The sequence below is a fragment of the Cervus canadensis genome, chromosome 18, assembly GCF_019320065.1.
Source record: "Cervus canadensis isolate Bull #8, Minnesota chromosome 18, ASM1932006v1, whole genome shotgun sequence".
In the NCBI taxonomy this organism is placed as follows: domain Eukaryota; kingdom Metazoa; phylum Chordata; class Mammalia; order Artiodactyla; family Cervidae; genus Cervus; species Cervus canadensis.
Genome location: NC_057403.1, coordinates 37,358,149 through 37,373,452, shown reverse-complemented (window position 1 = coordinate 37,373,452; position 15,304 = coordinate 37,358,149). Strand labels below are relative to the sequence as shown.

General features: G+C 47.1%; 1 protein-coding gene and 1 long non-coding RNA gene across 2 annotated transcripts; one reads left to right on the top strand and one right to left on the bottom strand.

Moving 5' to 3' along the window:
• The first annotated feature begins 22 nt into the window (after positions 1 to 22).
• On the top strand, positions 23 to 15,304 carry LOC122420792. The gene is made up of 4 exons (XR_006263379.1): positions 23 to 449; positions 5,705 to 5,964; positions 6,302 to 6,484; positions 14,784 to 15,304. It is a non-coding gene; the product is annotated as an uncharacterized LOC122420792 (long non-coding RNA).
• LOC122420790 (agouti related neuropeptide) lies at positions 658 to 1,571 on the bottom strand. The gene is made up of 4 exons (XM_043436278.1): positions 1,525 to 1,571; positions 1,278 to 1,414; positions 1,028 to 1,119; positions 658 to 840 (listed from the first exon to the last, which is right to left on the bottom strand). The coding sequence occupies exons 2-4, from the start codon at positions 1,405 to 1,407 to the stop codon at positions 658 to 660; spliced, it is 405 nt and encodes a 134-aa protein (XP_043292213.1). The 5' UTR covers positions 1,408 to 1,414; positions 1,525 to 1,571.

Below are 15,304 nucleotides of genomic sequence, written 5' to 3'. Positions count from 1 at the left end.
TGAGGGGAGGCGGGGGCGGCCGTCCTGCTCCCTGGAGAGAGCGGGTTGGAATGTTCCAGGTCAGCCGCTTGGTGGCGCCCGTGAAGCGGGGATTCGATTGGGCCTTCACTCTAGATTTCCTGAGTCTGGTACACCCTGGTGCTGTGGCGGCCCCAGAAGTAAAGATGGGAATGGGCGGCCCTTCTTATGCTTGGAAATATTCCAAACTGTTGAGCCATCCTTCCCCTGAGAGGGACTGAGGTCGGGTGAGGGCCAGGCTTCGCTAGGGGTCACGCGTCGAGTTAGCCGCAAGCAGGCCCTGGCCTGAGGTTTGTTAGCATGCTGGGAGGTACAACCCCTCTGCCGCCCTGTGCCCCCTTCCCCGCATTTATCATCAAAGATTCTCAAGAGCAGGAGCGCGTCCCTTCTCTGTTTCTCACAGCGGCGCCTGGCGCTATAAGAGCTCGCATGTAAGTGACTCGTGATGGGATAACGCAAGCCCTGGAGTAAGGGGGGGGGGGGGGGGGGGGGGGTGTGGTGTCGTGGCTTAGAGGAAGCTTCGCCCCTGCCGTGACCTCCCCCGCCTCCGATGACGGTCACGTTCGAAATAACGCACAACCCTGGGATTGGTCCCATCCTTTTATTGGTGCCCCCCAGCCCAACCCGGACGTCGACCAGCTAGGTGCGGCTGCAGGGGTTCGTGGTGGTACCCAGCTTGCGGCAGTAGCAGAAGGCGTTGAAGAAACGGCAGTAGCAAGTGGCGCATGGGTCGCAGCAGGGTACCTGGTGTCCCAGACAGGATTCGTGCAGCCTTACGCAGCGACGTGGGGAGCGTGGCTTGCGTCCTTCCGGATCTAGCACCTGCAGGGTTTTGGGAACATGGGCCTCCAAAGGCAGGTTCAGGGACCTGCCCTGATCAAGTTAGGAGAGGAGTGGAGCTTGGGGAGGGATGGTCTGCAGTGTTGCCCCAGGTGAGAGGGTCAAGTAGATAGAGGTTGACGCCCCCAATTTAAAGACTGTGGCCACACCCCTTGCCCTGAGCAGTTACCTCTGCTAAGGCCTTGGCCTCTGCCTCCTGCAGCAGCGCCTCTTCGGCCTGTTCCTCCGTTGTCCTCTTCAGCAATGGCTGCAGGCTTAGGCCTGAGACAGGTAATGTGAGGGCAGAAACCCCCTATGCACAAGACACCTGCCTCCCAGGTCTGGGATTGGGGAAGGGGAAAGAGACTAATACAAGGCAGAACAATTTGTGACCAGAGGGTGTCCAGGCCCCACCCAGCCCCATCACTGCCCACACTGACCTTGGAGCTCTAGAAATAAGGCTTCGTCAGGCCTTCCGATGCCCTCCAGGGGAGCAGAGCCCATTTGGGCCCCCTGCATGGTGGGCATTGCCAGCAACAGGGCACAACTCAGCAGTACTGCGGTCAGCATGGCCTGGCTGAGTGGGAAAACCCACCACTTAGCCCCTCTTCATCCCTGGAGCACCCTCTAGGTGCCCTATCCCAGACCCCTAGAGAGTAGGAGTCTCAGCCCAACCTGAGGACTTACCTCTGCTTGCTGGATCCTCGTCCCAGGAGTTGCTGACCATTCCGTGTCCCCGGCTTATATGGCAGGATCTAATGAAGGGCCCACACGTGACTGCTTCCTGCAGCCAGGGTATGAGGGGCCCTCCCCAGAAGGTGGGAGAACAATTCAGGCCTCTCTGACTGGAACCAGGGCTCTACAAGAGGGGTGCCCATCTCCAATTTGGAGTGAGGGTTCCAGGAGCCCATCAAAATTTGGGAACAAGATAGGGTGCCCAGGGCCCCCAAATTTCTGCAGGAAAGGGACCTGGGGGATGGGTAGGCTGGAGTCATTAGCAGTAACAAGGCAGGCAGCCCTGAACGCTTAATTTAATTTGTGGCCCTGGAGATGGTCATTCAGACCCTATGCATGGCATGTTTGCTTTGCTTCCAGGAACTTGGGTCAAGGGCACTGAAAGGGGGGTGATGGGCCAGTAGCCAAAGCTGGGTGGGGTTGGGGTGCAGACCCAGACCCTAGGTTTTGGAGAGGAGTAAGGAGGGCAAAAGACCACTCAGCCAAAAGCAGGCCCTCTACCTCCCTCTCTGGATCTATCTCTGCTCCCCCTTCCTCCAGGCTTCTCCAAGATCCCACCCCTGCTCCTACCCCCACACCATTTTCTGCCTGCGGTTCCTGGAAACCAAGGTGACCGAACAGACTGTTCCCTCCCCAGGTGGGCGAGCAGCTTCGAAGTAAAAAGCTTTCAGACCGCCTGCTTCATTAGTGCTAATAGCTGCTCCTTTCCGCCCTGTGTTGTCAGACTTTTGCCCACGCCTGGTCGCATCAGCACGAGGCGAGTGTGAGGACTGCTCTTTCATAGAGACGGTGGGACGCACGGGACTTCCTGCCACAGCCTCCCCTCACCACCACCTCCCCAAAGGGCACTTTATCACACGCTTGCCAGTTGGGGAAAGGGATGCAGGCTGAATCAGCTTTCAGGACTCAATGTACAACCTGAACTGACCGAAGACAGCAGGAGGATGAAGAGGCTGTTGGGACTTGCAGCCCAGGTTCACATGGGCTATTCTGACCAGGCGAGGCCTGAGGAAGTCCTCGAAAGTGGTTGGAAACCATAGGTTATCATCTGGAGCTCAGTGGCTGTCTTCATTTGGGTATGTGGACACAGGGTATTGGTCTCAGGGACTGCCGAGGTCCCTGGCTAGGTCCGATGGGGAAGACAATCAAGAAAAACAACCATCAAAACATAGTGGAGGGACTTCCCTGGTGGTCCAGTGGTTACGACTCCATGCTCCCAGTGCAGGGGTCTTGGGTTTGATCCCTGGTCAGGGAACTAAGATACCACATGCCACACAGCATGAAAGTGAAAGTGAAGTGGCTCAGTCGTGTCTGACTCTTGCTCAGTCGTGTCCGACTCTTTGCTTCCCTGTGGGCTGCAGCCTACCAGGTTCCTCCGTCCAGGGGATTTTCCAGGCAAGAGAACTGGAGTGGGTTGCCATTTCCTTCTCCAGGGGGTCTTCCCAACCCAGGGATCGAACCCGGGTCTCCCACATTCCGGGCAGACGGTTTACCATCTGAGCCCCCAGGGAAGCCATGCCACACAGCATGGTGCCCCCCCAAAAAATACAAAAACAGAATGACCAGAGAAATATAAACATTGGATATTTAAAGATATTAAAGAATAATTGTTAACTTTTTTACTTGTGATGATGGTACTGTTCTCATGATTTTTTCAAGCATTGTTCTTTTTTAAAGAAAAATAATGTATTTAATGATAAAATGATATGAAATATGAGGTTTGCTTCAAAATAATCTGAGGTGGGGGAATAGCAGGAGGTGATGTAGATGAAACAAAATTGTTAGTGGAGTTGGTAATTGTTGAAGGTGGGTGATGAGTACGTGGGCCTCATTATCCTGATACTACTACTTTTGTATATATTTGAAAATTTCCATAATAAACATTTGTTGATGCCCTTTCCCACCCCATCCTCCTCCTGCCCTCAGCTCAGTTTTACCCAGCCACGTTCCTAACACTGAATTGGCCCAAAGCATGATCTATGGGTTTCTAGTTACAGCTCTATATCTCTATTTATGTCTATGTGTATCTATGATTTGTGCATCAGTATTTAAAGTTAATATTCCATTGGCTTATCAGATTTTATAAGTTTTACAAGTAATCAGCCTTTGGCTTGATCTTTCAAATTTTGTTAAAGTTCCTGCCTTTCTATCATTTTTTATTTTCATAGTATTTGTTAATCCTTACATTTGTCTTCCTTCCTGACGAACAGCGTTGCCTACACCTAGTAGTCTACAAAGGCTCCTTGGGAGCCCTTTCCATCTGCTGAATACAAACACTGCATGAGTGATTTTTCAGGTCTGGAACTGGCCTGATGTTCCCAAGACAAGGCTTTTTGGCAGAAGGAGCTTCAGAAATGTGTGACATGTCCTGGATGGAGGATTTGGGAGACCTGGGGAGATACAGAGACTACTTCATGAGGCTGGGGACAGACCCCAGGCATCGGGACCCTGGCTTCAAGGAGGAGGAAGGAGAGAATGTGAATGCTCTGTGCCAGATATCAAGTGTAGGGACAAAGAGGGTTGCTTGAACCCTGCGTGTCGCCTCTTTTTCCTCCAGCAATTTAGTCCTCACCCCAGGGGTGCTGTTCCTGCAATATCCTGCAGGGAGCAGCAGAGCACCCACTGACACTACCAATCTAGCTTTATCCTATACCCAGATCCCCAACTGGAACACTTCCCCCGCCCCCACCCCACCCCCAACCCCATGGCTCATCTGTAGGGCTTCCCTCCCTCTCTGTTTCTGTCTCCCTCCCTGTCTGTCTGTCTCTATGTGTGTATATATATGTATGTATGTGTATATATATATATATATGTAATTTTTTGACTGAAGTATAGTTGATATAATGTGTTAGTTTCTGGAGTACAGTAAAGTGGGTCAGTTATACATACATATCTCCTTTTTCATATTCTTTTCCACTATGGTTCATTACAGGATATTGACTGTAATTCTCTATGCTATACAATAGGACCTTGTTGTTTATCCATTCTATATATAATAGTTTGTATTTACTAGTCCCAAACTCACAATCTAACCCCTCCTGCCCCCCACTCAGCAACCACAAGTCTGTTCTCTGTGTCTGGGAGTCTGCTCCTATTTTGTAGATGAGTTCATTTGTGTCATATTTTAGATTCCACATTTAAGTGATGTTCATATGGTATTGGTTTTTTCTCTTTCTGATTACTTCATTTAGTGTGATAATCTCTAGGTCTATCCATGTAGCTGCAAATGGCATTATTTTGTTCTTTTTAACGACTGAGTAATATTCCATTGTGTATATATACCACATCTTTATCTCATTTTTCAGTGGACATTTAGCTTGTTTCCATGTCTTAGTTATTGGGAGTAGTACTGCTATTGATGTAGGCGTGCATGTATCTTTTTGAATTTTAGTTTTGTCTGGATATATGCCCAGGAATGGGTTGCTGGATCATATAGCAACCATATTTTTAGTTTTTTGAGGAACTTCCATACTGTTACCCATAATGGTTGTATCAATTTACATTCCCACCAACAATGTAGGAAGATTCCCTTTTCTCTACAACCCTCTCCAGCATTTGCTATTTGTAGGCTTTTAAGATGACCATTCTGATCAATGTGAGGTGGTACCTCACTATAATTTTGATTTGCATTTCTCTTACAATAAGCAGCGTTGAGCATCTTTTCATGTGTGTATTGGCCATCTGTATGTCTTTGAAGAGATGTATATTTAGATATTCCAGGCTGGTGTCTCTTGAGCCCTCACCTGAGGGGCATTCCCACTGTGATCAGGAGCCCCTAGGTGGGAGAGTCGTGTTTGTTGCACGAAAACCAGTGCTTGCCATTCTCCCATTCATTCAGGAACTGTTTGAGCGCATGCTTCAAAACCAGCACTGTGCCAAGGCATCTAGACTTAAAGGCTAGGTCAGACACCGTGATGACCTGAAGCTCCTGATTCTGGGGTCAACCAAACTTCATGGGTTTGCCTATTGCCATGAAAGTGTAGGCTGAGGTCAAGCCAGGGAGAGTGGGGCATGGTGCCGGGCCAGCTTTTGGATGGAACACCCTTTCCCCTGACTGTAAGAGGGCTCAGGCCCAGAGACACTGATTCCCCCTCAGACCTTGCTCTAACTCCCTCTTCCTCTCCCCACACAGGCCTCCCCTTCCATGCAGATGGTGGGGCCTTAATTGGAGGCCCGCAAAACAGCTGAGCTGTGGATGGAGTGCTCAGATGAAACTTCTGAAAAGGTCCAAGGAAGACAGATAGGACCAGCCAATATGACTCATAGCATGTGACTTGCAATTTGGACACATGGGCCCCTCCAAGGTGGCAAAGGGCATTCTCAACTCCAGCTTCAGCCCCTTCTGAAGACATCTGCAAACCCCAGTGTCCAAATCTCCAGACACCCAGAGAGGTAACCAGTCCCTCCTCCTCCCTGCCAGGTCCTACTTTTCTGAGTACAATCTTCAGTCTCTGGAGATGTTGCAGGACCCTACCTTCTGTCTCAGTAGAAGGTTATCCCTGCCCTCAGTATATCCAAAGCAGTACACCAGCCACCACACTCCCAAGAAATCCACCAAAGTGGTGGAGAGCTTGTTCCATTCCAAGTGATAAGAGGACCCCTGAGTACAGCAGAGTTTCTGGGGAGTGAAACTGAGTCCCCAGCAACCCTCCACAGAGGCATGGCACTATTGGACTAGGGAGGGGGCACTTGGGATGTCTCCTGAATTGTTTCTATTTCACCCCCATAGAATGGAGCAACCTGACTCTGTAAGGATGTTTAGTGGCTCAGCTGCAGCCCTGGGAGCAAAGGTGATTGCGCAGCAGGAACTGCTCGACTGTCTGGAAATGATTCTCAACTTAGCAACTACTCTTTCTGCTAAAGACCCAGGGATCCGTCTACCTGCTCACCTCTGCCACTCATTTCCTTGCAGGTAAGAACAGAGGCTACAGGAAATCTGGACATAGGCAAAAAGATGCAGCCTAGGGTAATGGGCATAGAGGTATGACGGTACCTGGCTTGACAGGTTCAAAGTGAGCCCAAGATCAGCTCAAGAAAGCAGAGAGAGCTGCAGCGGCTCCCAGAGTCCTCTGGACTCACTCCTTTCTGCAATTACCCCTCCTCATCCCCTCTGCCTCCAGCTACAAAGAAGGTCTAGGAGGTGTAGGTATGGGAGCTGGGAGGGGATTGAGTCCTGTTGGGGAGCAGTCATCTGGGGGTGTTGGATGGAAAGGATAAACTTCCAGCTGAAACCAGACCCCCTGGGGCACATCTCACCCAGGCAGCAAGCCCTTGCCTGGTATGGGGGGAAGAGCTCATAGGGTGGCCCCCACCAGCAGCCCCACTGGTCACCACTTCCCAATTTTGCCTCTGTAGGCCCTGCATTAACTGTCTCCACAAAGCCCTGGGTAGGGGTCCTCCTCCCAGCTCTGGCCAAAGGCAGGCATTGTGTCAGGACCTGTCATAGAGGCAAGTTTTCCTCCTGGCCTCGTCCGTTCACCTGCTAAGGTTTACCTAATGTCCCGTAGCAAGACTCCTGTTCCGTGTACTCTCAGTGGGACATGGAACTGCCCAGGCGGCACTAGTGGTAAAGAACCTGTCTGCCAATGTGGGAGACAGAGGAGACACAGATTTGATCCCTGGGCTGGGAAGATCCCCTGGAGAAGGGCATGGCAACCCACTCCAGTATTCTTGCCTGGAGAATCCCATGGACAGAGGAACCTGGCAGGCTACCGTCCTTGAGGTCACAAAGAATGGGACACGACTGAAGTGACTTAGCATGCATGGAGAACATGGAACTAAACATTATCATCCCCGTTTTACAGATCAGAAAGCGTTAAGTGACTTAGCTTTGATTACTCAGCTAAAGAAGGGCTGGTCTGCTTTCCCTTCTGTCTCTCATGGCCCGGGGTATGTTTTAGAGCTGGAGAAAAGGCATGGTTATTCTGTGTGTGCACTCATGCCAGGGCAGGCTCAACCCTCAGGTGTCTCCCCACACACACCTCCTGCTTGTGGGAACTTCCACTCACCTATAGTGCTGCCCGGAGTGCGAAGACGAAACCAAGCCAGCCTCTCCCGTGGGCTAGGTTGGCTGCCAGAGCTGCGCTGAGTGTCCTTTACTCTCCATCACATTTCTAAGTAACTCAGGAATCAAAGGAGAAATCACAAAAGAAACTAGAAATGTTTCAAATTGGATGATAATTAAAAACAGTGTATCAAAACTTATGGGAATGGACTCCCCTGGCGATTTCAGTGGCTAAGACTCCCTGCTCCCAAAGCAGGGGACCTGGGTTCGATCCCTGGTCAAAGAACTAGATCCCACATACCGAAAATAAAGATCAAAGATCCTGCGTGCCACAACTAAGACCTGGCACAGCCAAATAAAGAAATATTTTTAAAAAATTTTCTAAACTCATGGGAAGCATCTAAAGCAACGCATATTTAAGTAGATTTACTAGAAAAGAAGACTGGTTGAAAATTAATTACATAAGCTTCTTTAAGTGGGGGAAAGATATTTTCAATAAACAGTGTGGGAGCAAGTAACTGTTTTACCTGTACCTTTACCTGCCTTCACAAAAATTAATTTGAGATAGACCATCAACATAATTGTGAAGGTAAAACAAAGATTCTAGAAAAAACATAAAATATCTTCATAACCTTGGAGTAGGCAAAGATTTCTTAAACAGGACAGAGTACTAACCATCAAAAGCTAATAAATTAGATTTATAAAAACTAAGAACTTCTGGTCATTAATTAAAGCTAATTAAGAAAGTAAAATGATAAAACACAAACTGGGAAAAGAACATTACAATGAATGCATAGACTAAAAATATGACTCAAAGAATTCCATAGTCATTAAAGAAAAAGGACTTGAACCAACCCTTCACAATAGAGGATTTCCAAATGGCCGACAAGCATGTGGGAAGGTGCTCAACATCACTAGAGAAATGTAATTCATAGAGAAATCTGAATTAAAACCACAATGAGATATTGCTATATACTGACTAGATTGGCTAAAATTTAAAAGATTGACAGTACCAAGCATTGGTAAAGATATGAAATAACTAGAACTGGTAAGAGGTAAATAAGAAAACTGTCACATAGCACAGGGAATATAGCCAATATTTTATAATAACTTTAAATGGAGCCTCATCTATAAAAATACTGAATCACGACATTGTACACCTGAAACGAATACAACATTGTAAATCAACTATACTTTAATTTTTAAAAGTCTACTATAAGCTACTCCCTACCTGTGGGAATATAAACTTCCTGAGACAAGTACTGATTTCTTGACAAATATGTTATTACTTACAAGTTGAGTTTTCTGACCATGGAGGTAGCTACTGGGAAGGCTTAGTGGGCCATGCATGCGTACTAATTCTCCTAGCCAGTATTGCTTGTCTATGTTAAATACTACTATGTACATGTATATGTTTACAGGATACCACTAGAATTCACTGTATGTACAACCTTTCTGTTAATGCAGTTTGGTTAGTGGTGATCTTAATAACTTAATTCAAAAGGAATCAGCATAATCACTGTTTTTTGTGTATGTGTATGCACTTAGTGGTGTCCAACTCTTTGCGACCCCATGGACTATAGCCCACCAGGCTGCTCTGTCCTTGGAACTTTCCAGGCAAGAGTACTGGAGCGGGTTGCCATGCCCTCCTCCAGGGGATCTTCCCTAACCAGGGGTTGAACCTGCCTCTCTCCTGTCTCCTGCATTGGCAGGCAGATTCTTTACCACTGAACCACCTGGGAAGCCCCAATATCACTGTTGGGCAACCATAACTCCCAACATCAAACTTTCTCAACTGTTCTATTTAAAAATCTCAGAGGGAGAGGATACTGAACATGCTTTTATTTAATCAGGATTGATGAAATTATACCTTTTAATTAAGCTAAATTGGTAGTTTAAAATTCTATATTAAATTTGTTAACCATAAACTATAATGTGAAATAGTCAATATTTTGTTTCATATTTAATGGCATTTGTTTGACATAATAGGATTTAATATTTGTAAGGTTTCATGTGAATTACTTTTCTGCCTGCACTGATATTGTGAAAGCCACAATATCAGTAATCTCTTCTCTGTAAGGTTCAGTTCAGTTCAGTCTCTCAGTTGTGTCTGACTCTTTGTGACCCCATGGACTGGAGCAAGCCAGGCCTCCCTGTCCATCACCAACTCCCAAAGCCAACTCAAACTCATGTCCATCGAGTTGGTGATGCCATCCAACCATCTCATCCTCTGTTATTCCCTTCTCCTCCTGCCTTCAATTTTGCCCAGCATCAGGATCTTCTACAAGGAGTCAGTTCTTCACATCAGGTGACCAAAGTATTGGGGCTTCAGCTTCTGCATCAGTCCTTCCAATGAATATTCAGGACTGATTTCCTTTAGAGTGGACTGGTTGGATCTCCTTGCAGTCCAAGGGACTCTCAAGAGTCTCCTCCAACACCACAGTTCAAAAGCATCAGTTCTTTGGCGCTCACCTTTCTTTATAGTCCAGCTCTCACATCCATCCATGACCACTGGAAAAACCATAGCCTTGACTAGATGGACCTTTGTTGGCAAAGTAATGCCTCTGCTTTTTAATATGCTATCTAGGTTGATCATAGCTTTTCTTCCAAGGAGTAAGCGTCTTTTAATTTCATGGCTGCAGTCACCATCTGCAGTGATTTTGGAGCCCCCAAAAATTGTTTCTCACTTAATAAAGCAGAAGTAGATGTTTTTCTGGAATTCTCTTGGCTTCTCTAGATCCAACAGATGTTGGCAATTTGATCTCTGATTCCTCTGCCTTTTCTAAATCCAGCTTGAACATCTGGAATTTCACAGTTCACATACTGTTGAAGCCTGGCTTGGAGAATTTTGAGCATTACTTTGCTAGCATGTGAGATGAGTGCAATTGTGCAGTAGTTTGAACATTCTTTGGCATTGCCTTTCTTTGGGATTGGAAAGAAAACTGACCTTTTCCAGTCCTGTGGCCACTGCTGAGTTCTCCAAATTTGCTGGCATATTGAGTGCAGCACTTTCACAGCATCATCTTTTAGGATTTGAAATAGCTCAACTCGAATTCCATCACCTCCACTAGCTTTGTTCGTAGTGATGCTTCCTAAGGCTCACTTGACTTCATGTTCCAGGAAGTGGCTCTAGGTGAGTGATACACCATCGTGGTTATCTGGGTCATGAAGAACTTTTTTGTATAGTTCTTCTGTGTATTCTTGCCACCTCTTCTTAATATATTCTGCCTCTGTTCGGTCTGTACCATTTCTGTCCTTACCTCCGTAAGGTTATCTTCACTTAATGCTGGGCAGAAAACATGAAATAAGAAAACTGTGGTGTGTTTACTTTTTTGTGGTGTTTACTACAGCTGACCTTCCACCTAGCAAGTTTACTGTTTGATACAAGCCCGAGAGAGATGAGTGTAATGTTTACTAGAAGACACGTATATACAGTGTTCCTAGCAACTTTATTCACAAAGATTAAAAACAAAGAACAATCCAAATATCTATCAACAGGAAAATGGGTAATTAATGGTGTATTCATACATCTGAAAACTACACAGCAATAAAAGTGAATGAACTGCTGTACACAACAACATGGATGCATCTCACATACATAAGGTTGAATGAAAGATGTCAGCCACAGAAGAGTGAATATGGTATGATTCTACTTACAGTCATTCAAAACCATAAACTATAATAAATGGTGATACAGCTCCATAGTGATTAACTTGGGGCATTATGGACTGAGCGAGGGAAACTAGGAAGACTTCTGCAGCACTGGAGGTGTTTTCTGTCTGGGTGGTAGTCACACGGGTTTCCTTTTCACTGTGGCTTCTTCCCACACTTTGGACTTTGGCATGATTCTTACTCATACTTGAACCTCTCTCGTTGCACCTCTCCTCACAGCAGCTTGTGTTGTTTGAAGAGTTCTTCACACCTTAGACCAGAAATCACCCCCTGGAGGTGGTGGCAGTAGGTGCCAGGAGAAAAAGGGTACCTAGTGTCTGGGTCTGGAGAAGGCAATGGCACCCCACTCCAGTACTCTTGCCTGGAAAATCCCATGGACGGAGGAGCCTGGTGGGCTGCAGTCCATGGGGGTCGCTAGGAGTTGGACACGACTGAGCGACTTCACTTTCACTTTTCACCTTCATGCATTGGAGAAGGAAATGGCGACCCAGTCCAGTGTTCTTGCCTGGAGAATCCCAGGGATGGGGGAGTCTGGTGGGCTGCTGTCTATGGGGTTGCACAGAGTCGGACACGACTGAAGTGACTTAGCAGCAGTGTCTGGGTCAGTGCTGAAAACTGTTTCCCCAGCTTGTCCTTACGTGTGTTTGTCTCATCTCTTGTGACACTTGTTTTCTTCCCTGTCCCTGGGGAAATCTTCAAGTTGTAGACTTCTGGGATTTGCAGATTTTACAGTGTGGTTATACTTCTAGTTTTGTCTGTAGCTTATTTCTCCTGGGGAAAAGAAAAGAATTTCCTAAACTCCATACGAATGTGAAGAAAAGCAGTATTTTCCTGGTTGTCATTGAATTTTTTTTTAACAGTGTAAAAAAAATGATGTCAATGAGATGACAGCAGTTGTAACGAACAGAAAGCTTGATTCAAACTGTCTTAAGTTGTAAACATAATGTTTTGGCTTATGTAATTGAATACTCCAGAAATAGGGCTTGTTTCAGTTGAATGTTGACACAGTGCCTTTTGATTATTTTTTTAAATGGGTCATTTTATTTATTTATTTGGCTTCACGAGGTCTTAGTTCTGGCATGCAGAACTTCATTGCAGTTGTGGGATCTTTAGCTGCAGTATGTGAACTCTGCATCCTGAAAGGAAGAAGGTAGAGAGTAACCTCAGTACAGCTTTTGCACAGTTGTTCATCACAGGAATGCTAATGAGCCCTGGAGTTTCCAGCTTCACAACCCCCTGGCCTCCTCTGAGCCATACCCTCAGCTTCCTGCCCCCAGCCTCAAGGGGCCCAGCTCATGCCTGCCCTTCAGTTTTCTTCTTCCTGGGAACTAAGGCCTCTCAGTGACTCAGCTGGGGCCTGCTCCCTGGGGTCAGCAAGAGGAACTGCTGGCTCTTGGGGCCTTCCCCTTGTCAAGGGGAGAAGGGAGGAGGGCCTCAGGATTCCCTATTGGGTGAGAGTCAGCCTCCCCAGGCCATCACTACTCTTCAGAAAGGTTGAGCCAACTAGGGGGCTGCCTGGACACCATGCTTGGTGGGGTGTGGAGGGCAGCACCTTCTATCTTGTGAGCTACATCATCATTCAATTTCAATATCATAAATGGCATAGCAACCTCATCTTATGAGCCCCCTGATGTGATGCAGTAATCGTCAAACTAGTATTCTTACCAGCATGGTTTACCACGAATCTGATCTTGAGGAAGCAATCAGGTAAATCCAGAATACTATATCCAGTGCTAAAACTGGCTTTGACTCTTACAAAAAGTAATCAGACAAAAAGGCCGAGTGTGGGGCAGAGAATACTCTTCTATATTAAAAGAGACTAAAGAGACCTGACCACCAAATATGTAAACCTTGCCTCCTGAACTGAAATAAAAATGCTAGAAGGGACACTCTTGAGACCAGTGACTGAATGGCCGTTGATTTCCTTGAATGTAATGGTGGTGCTCTGATGGTGTAGAGGGACTCTCAGCCTCAACATTTTGGGGCCCAATAATTCTCTCTTCTGGAAGTTTAGCAGCGTTTCTGGTCCCTGCCCACTAGGTGTCAGGAGCAGCAAAACCGTTCAGGTGCAACAAGCTGAAAAGTCAGAGATGTTTTGGGATTAGCGAAAGCGAAAGCGAAGTTGCTCAGTCGTGTCCGACTCTTTGGGACCCCATGGACTGTAGCCTACCAGGCTTCTCTGTCCATGGAATTTTCCAGGTAAGAGTACAGGGAATCTTCCCGACCCAGGGATCGAACCGGGTCTCACGCATTGCAGGCAGACTCTTTATCGTCTGAGCCACCAGGGAATCCCGTTTTGGGATTAGCTAGGAATAAAAATTCCCAGGTGGTGCAGTGGTAAACAATCTGGCTGCCAGTGCAGGAGACTTGGGTTCGGTCCCTGGATTGGGAAGATTTTGGAGGAGGAAATGGCAATCTATTCCATTGTTCTTGCCTGGGAAATTCCATGGACAGAGGAACCTGGCGGGCCTGCAGTTCATGAAGTCACAGAGATCAGACACAACTGAGCACACAGAAATGAAGGTTGCCTCTCGTCATGAGAAATACTTTAAAATGGTTAAATGGTGAATTTTTTCTTAGTTAAAAAAAAAATGTAAATTAAAAAATGTCTCTGGTCCAGTGGTTAAGACTCTGTGCTCCCAGTGCAGGGGGCACAGGTTCAATCCCTGGTTGGGGGACTAAGATCCTGCATCCCACATGCCGCATGGTACAGCCAACAGCCAAAAAAAAGTCTCCGTTTGACTTTGTCAGCTATCCCTGGGGGACAGAATCACCCCTGGCTGAAACCACTGGTGCAGAGTACACTGCTGGAGGGGGTAAGGGTGGGGTGGGAGGGAATGCAGGCCAAAGGACTGGGGAGGGAAATACCTTATCTGTAACTTACTTTCAAATTGCAAATGCAATAAAATGTTAACCATTGGCGACACTAGGTGACAGGTGTATGCATTGTTCATTTGACTATTCTGTCAACTTTCTATAGACTGATTTTTTTTCCAAAACCTAAAGAAAATAATTCAACTTGGAATTTTTTGTTTACAACATCCCAAGGGAGCCCTGACAGGTGCCAGCTGCACAGCCTTCTTTCTGGCACTGTTCTCATGAGTGCCTGCCCTGGGTGAGCGGCTTCATGTCCTTCATCCTCCGAGGGAGGACTCTTTCCGTATCTCTCTCACTCCCTTGCTCCCTCCCTCCATCCTTCCTGCCCTATCTCACCCCCAGATTCCTTGAACATACTGACGTGTCTGCTGCACACCCACCCATGGAAAGAATAGCATCCTGTGACCCGTTGCACACTCAGCCCGGTGCTGAGGCTGGGCTCTGTCAGTTCCTTGGTAGTGAGTGTTCTCTCCTGTGGTCACTTTAAAACACAGTCATGAAATTCTTTAGCATTTAGAGATGGGGGTCTATGACCCATCTCCTTGAATATGGACTCTGCAGCTACTTAACTGATAGAGTATGGTGGAAATGACACTGTATTAGTTTCCAGATCTAGGCCTTAGAAAACAAGCATCTGCCCTTTTTTGTCTCCTCTGAGATGTTGCTACTGGAACCCAGCTGCCATGCTGTAAGGAAGCCCCGGCCACCCCATGGAGAGGCACATGTGAAGGGGAGCAGCATAGAGTGCCCACTTGAAGGCCCTGTGAGTTATCTTCGACATGGATTCTCCTGCCCCAACTATGTATGTGTTGGGAGGAGGGGGTGCAGGATGCAGAGATGAACTGTCCCCACTGAGTTCGGCTCATTTTGTAGATTCGTGAGCAGACTACATGCTTGCGGTATGTTTTAAGTTACTAATGTCAGGAGTGGTTTGTTTGCAGTGATAGATAACTGATGTATCCCCCACTGGGGGCAGAGGGAGCGGAAGGGGCCAGCTCGCTATCCCCACAGCTGGGTCCTAAATCAGTGCTTATTCCTTCAACGAGTACCTATTGAGTGGCCACCAAGTGCTAGACACTGTGCCACAGGGTGAGGAGTTAGCAGCGAATGAGGTGGACCTACCCTGTCTGGTGGGCACAGCTCAGGCACAGAAATGAAACAACTGTAGCCTCAGCCTGA

Excerpts from the sequence above, each read along its gene's own strand:
- LOC122420790 (XM_043436278.1), bottom strand. The coding sequence starts at position 1,407 with ATGCTGACCGCAGTACTGCTGAGTTGTGCCCTGTTGCTGGCAATGCCC. Across the intron at positions 1,120-1,277 it reads CTTATTTCTAGAGCTCCAAG|GCCTAAGCCTGCAGCCATTG; the intron begins GTCAGTGTGGGC and ends TACCTGTCTCAG. Across the intron at positions 841-1,027 it reads AGGCCAAGGCCTTAGCAGAG|GTGCTAGATCCGGAAGGACG; the intron begins GTAACTGCTCAG and ends AAAACCCTGCAG.